We start from the raw sequence: 12,330 nt of genomic DNA, 5'->3' as shown, positions 1-12,330 counted from the left end.
CCCGGGATTCCCTCCCAGTCCATCCCAGTCCATCCCAGTTCACATCTCTTGGGGTTTTTTCCATTTTTCTTTATTTCCCCCCCATATCCCCGGTCACTGCTGGTCCCTGCTGGTCAGTCATGGACACTCATGGTCACTGCTGGTCAGTCATGGTCACTGCTGGTCACTCCTGGTCACTGTTGGTCACTCATGGTCCCCGTTGGTCACTGCTGGGCACTGCTGGGCACTGGTTGCTGGTCGCTGTTGGTCACTGCTGGTCACTCCTGGTCACTCATTGGTCGCTGTTAGTCACTCCTGGTCCCCGTTGGTCACTTGTGGTCACTCCGGGTCCATGATGGTCACTGTTTGTCACTGCTGGTCACTGATTACTGGTTGCTGCTGGTCACTGCTGGTCCCTCGTGGTCACTGTTGGTCACTCGTGGTCACTGCTGGTCCCTGTTGGTCACTCGTGGTCACTGTTGGTCACTCGTGGTCACTGCTGGTCCCTGTTGGTCACTCGTGGTCACTGTTGGTCACTCGTGGTCACTCATTGGTCGCTGTAGGTCACTCCCGGCCCATGATGGTCACTGCTGGTCCCTGTTGGTCACTCGTGGTCACTGCTGGTCCCTGTTGGTCACTCGTGGTCACTGTTGGTCACTCGTGGTCACTGCTGGTCCCTGTTGGTCACTCGTGGTCACTGTTGGTCACTCGTGGTCACTCATTGGTCGCTGTAGGTCACTCCCGGCCCATGATGGTCACTGCTGGTCCCTGTTGGTCACTCGTGGTCACTGCTGGTCACTCGTGGTCACTCATTGGTCACTATCGGTCACTGCCGATGACGCGCCGTATCCAGGGCGTGGCGCGGCAGACGTTGCTGTACACGCCGGGGTTCCCGCGCTGACCGCACACGGCCAGGCCCCAGGAGACCACGCCCTGCAGGTACCCCCCGCACACGAGAGGGCCACCTGAGTCACCCTGCGACAGGTGAGAGACAGGTGAGAGACAGGTAATGACACACCTGGGACACACCTGGGACAGGTAATGACACACCTGGGACACTCCAGGCCCCAGGAGACCACGCCCTGCAGGTACCCCCCGCACACCAGGGGCCCACCTGAGTCACGCTGAGTCACACCTGGGCACTCACCTGGCAGGAGTCGACGCCACCCTGGGGCACACCTGCGCAGAATGTGTTGCACACCTGGGCACACACACCTGGGGCACACCTGTACTCACCTGGCAGGAGTCGACGCCGCCCTGGGGCACACCTGCGCAGAACGTGTTGCACACCTGGGCACACACACACCTGGCACACCTGGGCACTCACCTGGCAGGAGTTGACGCCACCCTGGGGCACACCTGCGCAGAACATGTTGCACACCTGGGCACACACACACCTGGCACACACACACCTGGCACACCTGGGCACTCACCTGGCAGGAGTCGACGCCGCCCTGGGGCACACCTGCGCAGAAGGTGTTGCACACCTGGGGCACACACACCTGGCACAGGCACACACACACCTGGCACAGGCACACACACACCTGGCACACCTGTACTCACCTGGCAGGAGTCGACGCCGCCCTGGGGCACACCTGCGCAGAAGGTGTTGCACACCTGGGGCACACACACCTGACACAGGCACACACACACCTGGCACAGGCACACACACACCTGGCACACCTGTACTCACCTGGCAGGAGTCGACGCCGCCCTGGGGCACACCTGCGCAGAACATGTTCCTGGTGACGGCGCTGCCGTAGGCGCGGGCGCACTGCTCCGGCCCGAAGGTCTGCACCTGCGCGCACTGCAGGTCCCGCGGCAGCTTGGCTGCGCAGGTGAGACGGGCGGGACAGGTGGGACAGGTGAGAGAGAAGAACAAAAAAAAAAATTCAATTTTTGGTCAGCAGAACCCAAAATCCCCTGGATTTGCCCCATTCTGGGACCCAAAACCTTTCTGGACCCATCCAGGTGTGCCCAGGTGTGCCCAGGTACCTCCAGGTGATTTGGTGGTGCCCCACCCAGACACGCTGCAGTTCTGCCCTGCCCGGGGACACCTGGGACACACCTGAGCCCCCCCCCCACCTGTGCCCAGGTACCTCCAGGTGATTTGGTGGTGCCCCACCCGGACACGCTGCAGTTCTGCCCCGCCCGGGGACACCTGGGACACACCTGGACCCACCTGGGACACACCTGAGCCCCCCCACACCTGTGCCCAGGTACCTCCAGGTGATTTGGTGGTGCCCCACCCGGACACACTGCAGTTCTGCCCCGCCCGGGGACACCTGGGACACACCTGTGCCCTTACCTATGACACACCTGTGCCCCTCCCTGCCCCCCCCCACCTGTGCCCAGGTACCTCCAGGTGATTTGGTGGTGCCCCACCCGGACACGCTGCAGTTCTGCCCCGCCCGGGGACACCTGGTGGCCGGGCGGATTTTCTTGACGCGGGGCCCAAAGCGCACAGGTGCGTCCAGGTGCAGCAGCATGAAGTCGTTGTCGTTGCGCCGCGGGTTGTAGGCGGGGTGCACCTGGAGCCGCTGCACGCGGCGCACCTGGCCCGTACCTGAGCGGAGCGTGTTGGTGCCGATCAGCACCTGGAGATCCCTGGAAAAGAGATGGACAGGTGACACAGGTGACACAGGACAGGTGAGCGCACCTGGCCCGTAGCTGCCCACAGGGTGTTGGTGCCGATCAGCACCTGGAGACCCCTGCAAAGGACAGGTGGGCTGGGACAGGTGTCACCACCCAGACAGGGTGTGCCCAGGTGTATCCCAGGTGTGCACGGGTGTGCCCAGGTGTGTGTGTAACCTGTCCCAGGTGTGCCCAGGTGTGTGTGTAATCTATCCCAGCTGTACCCAGGTGTGCCCTCACCTGATTGGCTGTTTGCAGTGGGCGGCGGTCAGCACCCAGCGCGCCCCCATCAGGCTGCCCCCGCACAGGTGTGTGTGTAACCTGTCCCAGCTGTGCCCAGGTGTGCCCAGGTGTGCGTAACCTGTCCCAGGTGTGCCCAGGTATATCCCAGGTGTGCCCAGGTGTGTGTGTAACCTGTCCCAGCTGTGCCCAGGTGTGCCCAGGTGTGCCCAGGTGTGTGTAACCTGTCCCAGGTGTGCCCAGGTATATCCCAGGTGTGCCCAGGTGTGTGTGTAACCTGTCCCAGGTGTGCCCAGGTGTGTGTGTAACCTATCCCAGCTGTATCCAGGTGTGCCCAGGTGTATCCCAGGTGTGCCCAGGTGTGCCCTCACTTGATTGGCTGTTTGCAGTGGGCGGCGGTCAGCACCCAGCGCGCCCCCACCAGGCTGCCCCCGCACAGGATCTGCCCCCGCTTGATCAGCGCCACCTGGAACGGGCGCTGTGCCACGGAGCAGGGCCGGCCCCCGATGATCCGCGACTCGTCCTCCTCGGGCACTGCGGAATGGGGCGAAAACGGGAAAAAACGGGAAAAACGGTGAAAAAACGGGGAAAAACGGTGAAAAAATGGGGGAAAATGGGGGAAATGTGGTGGAACGGGCGCTGGGCCACGGAGCAGGGCCGACCCCGACGATCCGCGACTCGTCCTCCTCAGGAACTGGGGCGAAAAACGGGAAAAACGGGAAATATGTGAAAAAACTGAAAATATGGGGGAAAAACAGCAAAAAAACGGGGAAAAAAATGGGGGAAATGGCGAAAATATGCGTAAAAATGGGGGGAAATGGGAGGAGAAATGGGGAAATAATCAGCCCCTCACCCTCCTTGGGAACCGGGGCAAAAAAACTGGAAAATGGGGAAAAATTGCGAGAAAATGGAAAAAATGGGGAAAAAACGGGGAAAATGGGGTGGAAATTTGGGGAAATGACGCGATGCCAAAGCAGCCAATCAGGGGGCACGGAAGGTGTGACGTCATTGAGAGGTCATGGAGGTCACCTGGGTGGGGTCAGGTCCCACCTGCCCAGGTGGGGTCAGGTCCCACCTGGGTCAGGTCCCACCTGGGTGGGGTCAGGATCTCACCTGTCCAGGTGGGTCAGGGTCTCACCTGGGTCAGGGTCTCACCTGGGTCAGGTCTCACCTGGGTGGGGTCAGATGTCACCTGTCCAGGTGTCATCAGGTCTCACCTGGGTCAGGGTCTCACCTGGGTGAGATCCCACCTGGGTTTGGTCAGGTCTCACCTGCCTAGGTGGGGTCAGGTCTCACCTGTCCAGATGTGCCCACACCTGTCTGGGTGTGGTCAGGATCTCACCTGGTGTGGTCCTGAGCTGGGTGGGGTCAGGTCTCACCTGGGTGGGGTCAGGTCTCACCTGGCCAGGACATTCCAACCACACCCAGATGGGCCAAGAACGAGTTTGGGCTCACCTGGGGCCACCTGAACCTTGGAGCCACCTGGACCCTGTGTCCACCTTGACCACGTCTTGAACTTTGTGACCGCCTTGGCCAAAATCACCTGGACCTGTGGCCACCTGAGAGTGACCACCTGAACTTTGTGACCCCCTGGACCTTGTGGCCACCTTGACCATGAGCACCTTGACCTTGGGACCACCTTGGCCTGCGCCCACCTGCCCCTGTGCCCACCTGGTGGCCCCGCCCCCAGCACAGGTGGCTCTGCTGTGTCTGGGTTGGGCCATCGGCCCCACGGCACTGGTGGCACTGGTGGCACTGGTCTGAACTGGTGGCACTGGTGGGGTGGGGACCCTGCCCGGCCCTGGAATCCCGGCTCTCCTCCCACGGGCTGTGGGGACATCCTGCAGGAGATCTGCTCCCACCTGCGCTCACCTGAGCTCACCCAGTCGCACCTGAGGACACCTGAACTCACCTGGTCACACCTGAGGACACCTGGTCCTGCCTGAGCTCACCTGGTCACACCTGGACCTACCTGAGGACACCTGGTCACACCTGAGAACATCTGAGCTCACCTGGTTGCACCTGAGCTCACCTGGGCCTACCTGAGCTCCTCTGAGCTCACCTGGTTGCACCTGAGGACACCTGGTCCTGCCTGAGCTCACCTGGTCACACCTGAGGACACCTGGTCCCACTTTGTCCCACCTGGTCCCATCTGAGCTCCTGTGGTTGCACCTGAGCTCACCCGGTCCCACCTGGTCCCACCTGGTCCTACCTGAGCTCACCTGATCCCACCTAAACCCACCTGAGCTCACCTGGGGTCCTACCTGACCCCACCTGGTCCCACCTCGGCTCACCTGACCCCACCTGGTCCCAAGTGGTCCCATCTGAGCTCACCTGGTCTGACCTGACCCCACCTGTGACCACCTGAACAGTGACCACCTGGACATTGGGAGCACCTGGACTTCACGAGCACCTTGACCACCTTGACCATGACCACCTGGACCCTCTGACCACCCTGAGAGTGACCCCCTGGACCCTGTGACCACCTGGACCTTGGGATAACCTGGACATTGGGGCCACCTGGAGAGTGACCAGAGTGACCACCTTGACCTGTGACCGCCTTGAGAGTGACCACCTGGACCTCCTGACCACACTGAGAGTGACCACCTGAACCCTGTGACCACCTGGACATTGGGGCCACCTGGAGAGTGACCACCTGGACTTCATGACCACTTTGAGTGACCACCTGCACCTTGGGGCCACCTTGATTGTGACTACCTTGACCATGAGCACCTTGACCACCTTGAGAGTGACCACCTGGACCCTCTGACCACCCTGAGAGTGACCACCTGGACCTGTGACCACCTGGAGACCTGGGGCCACCTTGAGAGTGACCACCTGGACCTTGGGGCCACCTTGAATGACCACCTTGACCATGACCACCATGACCACCTTGAATGACCACCTGGACCTTGGGGCCACCTTGACCTGTGACCACCTTGAGTGACCACCTGGACCTGTGACCACCTTGACCACCTTGAGTGACCACCTGGAGCCCTTGTCCCCCTCGGGAGTGCCCGGGGAATTGGGGACCCCAGGAGCAGCGGATTTGGGGTGAGAAACGCCAGGATGGGGTCGGGGAATCCCGGGAATTCCAGCCGGGTCCCAGCGGGAATTCCCCAAAGCCCCAAAATCAAAAACCCCAAACCCCAAAATCCCCGAAACCCCAAACCAGAGTTACCCAAAAACTTAAAATCCCAAAACACCAAACCCCCAAAACATTAAATCCCAAAATCCCCAAAACCCCAAAAACCCCAAACCCCCAAAACATTAAATCCCAAAATCCCCAAATCTCCAAAACCCCAAAAACCCCAAATCCCCAAAATCCCCAAACCCCGAAACCTCAAAATCCCAAACCCCAAACCCAAGAACTCAAAACCCCAAAACTTCAAACCCCCAAACCCCAAAAAGCAAAAATCCCAAAAAGCCCGAAACCCCAAAATCCCAAAACCAAATCCCCAAACAACCAAAATCCCCAAATCCCCAAAACCTCAAAATTCCAAACCCAAAACTTCAAACCCCCAAAACCCAAACCCCAAAAAGCAAAAATGCCAAAAACCCCAAAACCCCAAAATTGGAACCCCCAAAACCAAAACCCCCAAATCACAAAACCCCAAATCCCCAAACCCCAAAACCTCAAAATTCCAACCCCAAAACCCCAAAACTTCAAACCCCCAAAAGCCAAAAAGTAAAAATCCCAAATCCCCAAATCCAAAACTGAGAGTTCCCAAAAACCCCAAATCCCAAACCCAGGATTCCCAAAAAAAACCCAAATTCCTGAAATATTTCCTGAAATAATTCCCCAAAATTCCCGAAAATAATTCCCACAACAGTTCCCGAAACCTTTCCCAAATGATTCCCAAAATAATTGCCTAAAATTCCCCAAAATTCCCAAAATATTTCCTGAAAAAATTCCCCAAATTCCAAAATAATTTCCCAAAATAATTCTCAAAAATTCCCTAAAATTCCCCAAATAATTCCTTAAGATTCTGAAAATAATTCCCAAAATAATTCCTGAAAATTCCCAAAATAATTCCCAAAACAATCCTCCAAAGTAATTCCAAAAATAATTCTCAGAATTCCCCAAACAATTCCTTAAAATTCTTCAAGTAAGTCCCAAAAATTTCCAAAATTCCTTAAATAATTTCCCAAATAATTCCCAAAATATTTCCTTCAAATTCCCCAAATTCCCCAAAATAATTCTCAAAACTCCCCAATTATTTCCCCAAAATTCCCAAAATATTTCCTGCAAAAATTTCCCAAAATAATTTCCCAAAATAATTTCCCAAAAATTTCACCAAATAATTCCCAAAATAATTCACAAAAATTCCCACAATAATTCCTTAAAATTCCCCACAATAATTCTCAAAATTCCCCAATTATTTCCCCCGAAATTCCCAAAGTATTTCCTGAAAAAATCCCCCAAGTTCCAAAGTAATTTCCCAAAACAATTCTCAAAAATCCCCCTAAGATTCCCCAAATCATTCCCCAAATCATTCCTTGAAACATTCCCAAAATTAAAAAAAAAAAAAATTCCCAAAATAACTCCCCAAAATTCCTGAAATAATTCCCAAAATTAAAAAAAAAAAAATCCCCAAAAATTCCCAAAATTCCCCAAATTTCCCCCAAATTCCCGGATTTGCGGCTCCCCTCCCCACTCACGCTCCTGGCCGCTCCCCGGGGCCGCGCCGAGGATGAGGAGGGGGAGGAGGGTGAGGAGGGTGAGGAGCGGGACGAGGCCGAAGGCTCCGGGGGCCATTCCTGGGCAGGGCACAGAAAAACAACCGGCGGCGAGGGGGTTAAAGGGGCGTGGTCAGCGACATGGGGGCGTGCTCAGGGAAATGGGGGCGTGGTCAGTAAAATGAGGGCGGGGCCAGTGAAATGGGGGCGTGGCCACGGTCCCTGGTGGGATTTGGGGGGATTTTTTGGGAATTTTTTTAAATTTTTTTTTTTAAATTTTGGGGATTTGGGGGGAAATTTGGGGATTTCAGGAGAAATTTTGGGAATTGTGGGGATTTTGTGGGTGGTCAGTGAAATGGGGGCGTGGTCAGTGAAATGGGTGGGGCAGTGAAATGGGGGCGTGGCCACGATCCCTGGTGGGATTGGGGGGGATTTTTTGGAAATTTTTTGGAATTTATTTTTTAATTTTGGCGAAAATTTGGGGGATTTCAGGAGAAATTTTGGGAATTGTGGGGATTTTGTGGGAATTGGGGGGAATTTTCGGGGGGAATTTTTGGGGAATTTGGGCGGGGTTGGGAGGATTTTGGGGGGAAATTTTGGGGTAATTTGGGGAAATTTTGGGGGATTTTGGGAGCCAGGTAAAATCCAGGTGAGTCCAGTGAGAACCAGGTGAGGTCCAGGTGGGATTTGGGGGGAAATTTTGGGATTTTGGGAGCCAGGGGGGTCCAGGTGAGAGCCAGGTAAAATCCAGGTGGGATTTGGGGGAGACTTGGGGGATTTTGGGGGGAATTTTTGGGATTTGGGGGGAATTTTGGGGGTTTTGGATCCAGGTGAGATTTGGGGGGAATTTTTGGGATTTTGGGAGCCAGGTGAGATCCAGGTAATGGAAGGGGCGTGGCCATGACCCAGGTAGGATTTGGGGGAAATTTTGGGGGAAATTTTTTTGGGAATTATTGGGGAAATTCTGGGCAATTTTGGGGATCTCGGATCTCCTCCTTCCTGCTGGATTTGAGATTGGGGATTTCAGGAAGGGCCAAAACACCCAAAATCCCCCAAAATCGGACTCACCTGATGGGACTCACCTGGATCGGACTCACCTGGATCGGACTCACCTGGATCGGATTCACCTGGATTGGAGCTCACCTGGATCGGGGCTCACCTGGATTGGGGCTCACCTGGCTCACCTCACCTGGCTCACCTCACCTGGCTCACCTGGATCAGGGCCCACCTGGCTCAGCCCTCACCTGTCAGGGACTCACCTGGATCAGCCCTTACCTGTCCCACCTGTCTCACCTGGATTGGATCTCACCTGGATCAGCCCTTACCTGTCCCACCTGTCTCACCTGTCAGGGACTCACCTGGCTCAGATCTCACCTGCCCCACCTGGCTCAGCCTCACCTGGCTCAGATCTCACCTGTCTCACCTGTCTCAGACCCACCTGTCTCACCTGTCTCACCTGGATTGGGGCTCACCTGGCTCAGCCCTCACCTGTCAGGAGCTCACCTGGATCGGGACTCACCTGGCTCAGATCTCACCTGTCAGGGGCTCACCTGGATTGGATCTCACCTGGCTCAGATCTCACCTGGATCAGCCTCACCTGGCTCAGCCCTCACCTGTCAGGGGCTCACCTGGATCGGGGCTCACCTGTCAGGGACTCACCTGGATCAGCCTCACCTGGCTCAGCCCTCACCTGTCGGGGGCTCACCTGGATCGGGTCCGGAGCTGCCGAGCCGGGCTCGGCCGGGCCGGGGACTTTTATAGGGGTGGGAGGGGGCGTGGTTTGCTGTGGGCGTGGCGGTGACGTCATAGGCGCAGTGGGCGGAGCCCCGCCCCGCCCGGGCTTTGATCGGGCCCGGGGAGCGCCCGGGGGGGGGGGGGGGAGGGGTCGGTGCTGAGCTCGGGACTGAGCGCGAGCCTGGAGCCGGTCCTGGCCCGGGATCAACCCGGCCCTGCTCTGCACTGAGCCTGGCCCTGGTCTGAGCTTAATCCTGGCCCCGGCCCTGGTCTGAGCCTGAGCCTGGCCCCGGTCCCGGCCCTGGTCTGAGCCTGAGCCTGGCCCCGGTCCTGAGCTTAATCCTGGTCCTGAGCCTGATCCTGGCCCCGGTCCCGGTCCCGGCCCTGGTCTGAGCTTAATCCTGGCCCCGGCCCTGGTCCTGGTCCTGGTCCTGATCCTGATCCTCATCCCGGTCCTAAATTTGGTCCTGAGCCTAATCCTGGTCCTAGTCCTGATCCTGATCCCGGTCCGGGTCCTGAGCCTAACCGTGGTCCTGGTCCTGATCCCGAGTTTAATCCTGGTCCTGAGCCTGAGCCTGATCCCGATCCCCGTCCTTATCTTGGTCCTGATCCCCATCCTGGTCCTGGTCCTGATTCTGATCCTGGTCCTGAGCCTGGTCCTGGTCCTGATTGTGGTCCCGAGCCTAATCCTGGTCCTGATCCCGAGCCTAATCCTGCTCCTGGTCCTCATCCAAGTCTTGGTCCTGGTCCTGTCCTGGTCCTGATCCTGATCCCAATGCTAAGCGCGATCCCTGTCCTTGTCCTGGTCCTGGCCCTGGTCCTGTCCTGGTCCTGGTCCTGAGCCCAAGCGTGATCCTCATCCTGGTCCTGTCCTGGTTGAGGACCCAGGTGACACCTGAGAGGACACAGGTGACACAGGTGACACCTGAAGGGACACAGGGACACCTGAGGGGACAATAAGGGGACACCTGAGGGGACAATGAGGGGACATTTGGCACACCTGAGGGGACACAGGTGACACGGGGGACAATGAGGGGACACCTGAGGGGACACAGGAGACGACACGGGGACACCTGAGGGGACACTGGGCACACCTGAGGAGCCCCCAGGTGACACCTGAGGGGACAGTGAGGGGACCCAGGTGACACGGGGGACAATGAGGGGACACCTGAGGGGACACAGGTGGCAAAAGGGACCCCGGAAGTGCCACCCCGGGCAGGTGACAGCGACAGCGACAGCGCCACCGCCCGCGGGGGGCTGGGCCCGACCGGTCCCGCAGGTGTCACCTGTGCTGTCACCTGTGCCACCCATGGTGTCACCCGCGTGTCGCCTGAGCCACCCATGGTGTCACCTGTGCCACCCGCGCTGTCACCCGTGTGTCACCGGGGAGCGCCGCCCCCGCCCGCGGGGACACCGCGGGGACGCCGGGGGTGGCACTGGGACATTGGGGACATTGGGGACATTGGGGACACCAGGGGGTGGCACTGGGACATTGGGGACACCAGGGGGTGGCACTGGGGACATTGGTGGCACAGGTGGCATTGGGGACAGTGGGGGTGGCATTGAGGACACCGGGGACATTGGGGACACTGGGGACACCGGGGGTGGCACTGGGGACACTGAGGGTGGCACTCGGGGTGACGTGGGTGGCACCGGGGGTGGCCCTGGGGACACTGGGGGTGTGGCTGTGGCCCAGGGGACACGGGTGACACCTGGGGGTGGCCCAGGGGACAGCAGGGGTGGCACGGGTGGCACTGGGGACACCGAGGATGGCACTGGAGATACCAGGGGTGGCACTAGGGACACTGGTGTGGCACTGGAGATACCAGGGGTGGCACTGGAGATACCAGGGGTGGCACTGGGGACACTGGGGTGGCACTGGTGGCACTGGGGCATCGCTCAGGTGACACTGGTCACACCTGGGGGTGGCACAGGTGGCACTGGGGTGGCATTGGGGGGGGCACAGAGGACACGGGTGACACCTGCAGGTGGCACAGGTGGCACCGGGGGGTGGCGGTCACAGCACAGGGGGACACGGGGACACCGGGGGGTGGCACCAGAAGTGGCACTGGGGACACCAGAGGGACACCGGGGGGGCACAGGTGACACAGGTGTCACTGTGGAGATGGCACTGGGGGACACAGGTGGCACAGGTGACCCCGGGGTGGCACAGGTGACCCCGGGGGGTGGCACAGGTGACACTGAGGGTGTGGAATTTTCGTGGAATTTTTGGGTGAAAATTTCAGAATTTTGGGGTGGAACTTTGTGGATTTTTGGGGTTGAATTTTATGGATTTTTTGGGGTGGAATTTGTGGATTTTTGGGGTGGAATTTGAGGATTTTTGGGGGTGGAATTTAGGCACTTTGGGGTGGATTTTTGGGATGACACTTTGGCATTTGGAAGTGTTTTTTTGGGGTGGAATTTTTGGATTTTGGGGGATTCTTGGGGTGGAATTTTTGGATTTTGGGTGAATTATTTTTAGCGTTTTTCTCCTCCTGAACACCAGAATTTAGGAGTGGAAAATTCTTTTAATCTTGGGGCTGCAACCCGGATTTTCGGGATTTTGGGGCTCGTGACCTCTGAGGCTTTTAGTGGCAGACAGGTCCATTTTTGGGGTGAATTCAGCGTTTTTTGGGTCACTTCTGGGCCATGGTTGGGGCAGATTTTGGGGATTTTTTTGGATTTTTTGGAGTGGATTTTTGGGATACTTGGGGTGCACATTTTGTGATTTTTAGGGTGGATTTCTCAGGCATTTTGGGGTGGAACTTTGGGATTTCGGGGTAGAGCTTTGGGTGGGTTTCTGGGGCTCCGGATAGCAGGATTTTTGGGGTGGAATTTTGGGATTTTTGGTCTGGATTGTTTGGATTTTTTGGAGTGGGTTTTTGGGACTTTTGGGGTGGAATTTGGGGATTTTTAGGGTGGATTTTTGGGATTTTTAGGGTGGAATTTTGGGATTTTTGGAGTGGATTTTTTGGAAATTTTGGGGGTGGGACTTTGGGATTTTGGGGATGGATTTTTTGGGGTGGAATTTTGAGATTTGGGGGGGGGATTTTTGGGGTGGAA

The 12,330-nt window shown here is 57.4% G+C and overlaps 1 protein-coding gene across 1 annotated transcript; it reads right to left on the bottom strand.

The window, feature by feature from the left end:
- Window positions 1–389: 389 nt before the first annotated feature.
- On the bottom strand, window positions 390–9,715 carry LOC132085966 (kallikrein-14-like). Its single transcript, XM_059491430.1, has 7 exons — window positions 9,499–9,715; window positions 9,224–9,316; window positions 7,516–7,614; window positions 3,225–3,387; window positions 2,339–2,586; window positions 1,673–1,809; window positions 390–954 (listed from the first exon to the last, which is right to left on the bottom strand). The coding sequence occupies exons 1-7, from the start codon at window positions 9,713–9,715 to the stop codon at window positions 799–801; spliced, it is 1,113 nt and encodes a 370-aa protein (XP_059347413.1). The 3' UTR covers window positions 390–798.
- Window positions 9,716–12,330: the final 2,615 nt, after the last annotated feature.

The sequence above is a fragment of the Ammospiza nelsoni genome, chromosome 34 (assembly GCF_027579445.1).
Source record: "Ammospiza nelsoni isolate bAmmNel1 chromosome 34, bAmmNel1.pri, whole genome shotgun sequence".
NCBI classification, from domain to species: Eukaryota; Metazoa; Chordata; class Aves; order Passeriformes; family Passerellidae; genus Ammospiza; species Ammospiza nelsoni.
Note: the sequence above shows the minus strand (reverse complement) of the source record. Positions and strands in the feature narration are given on the sequence as shown.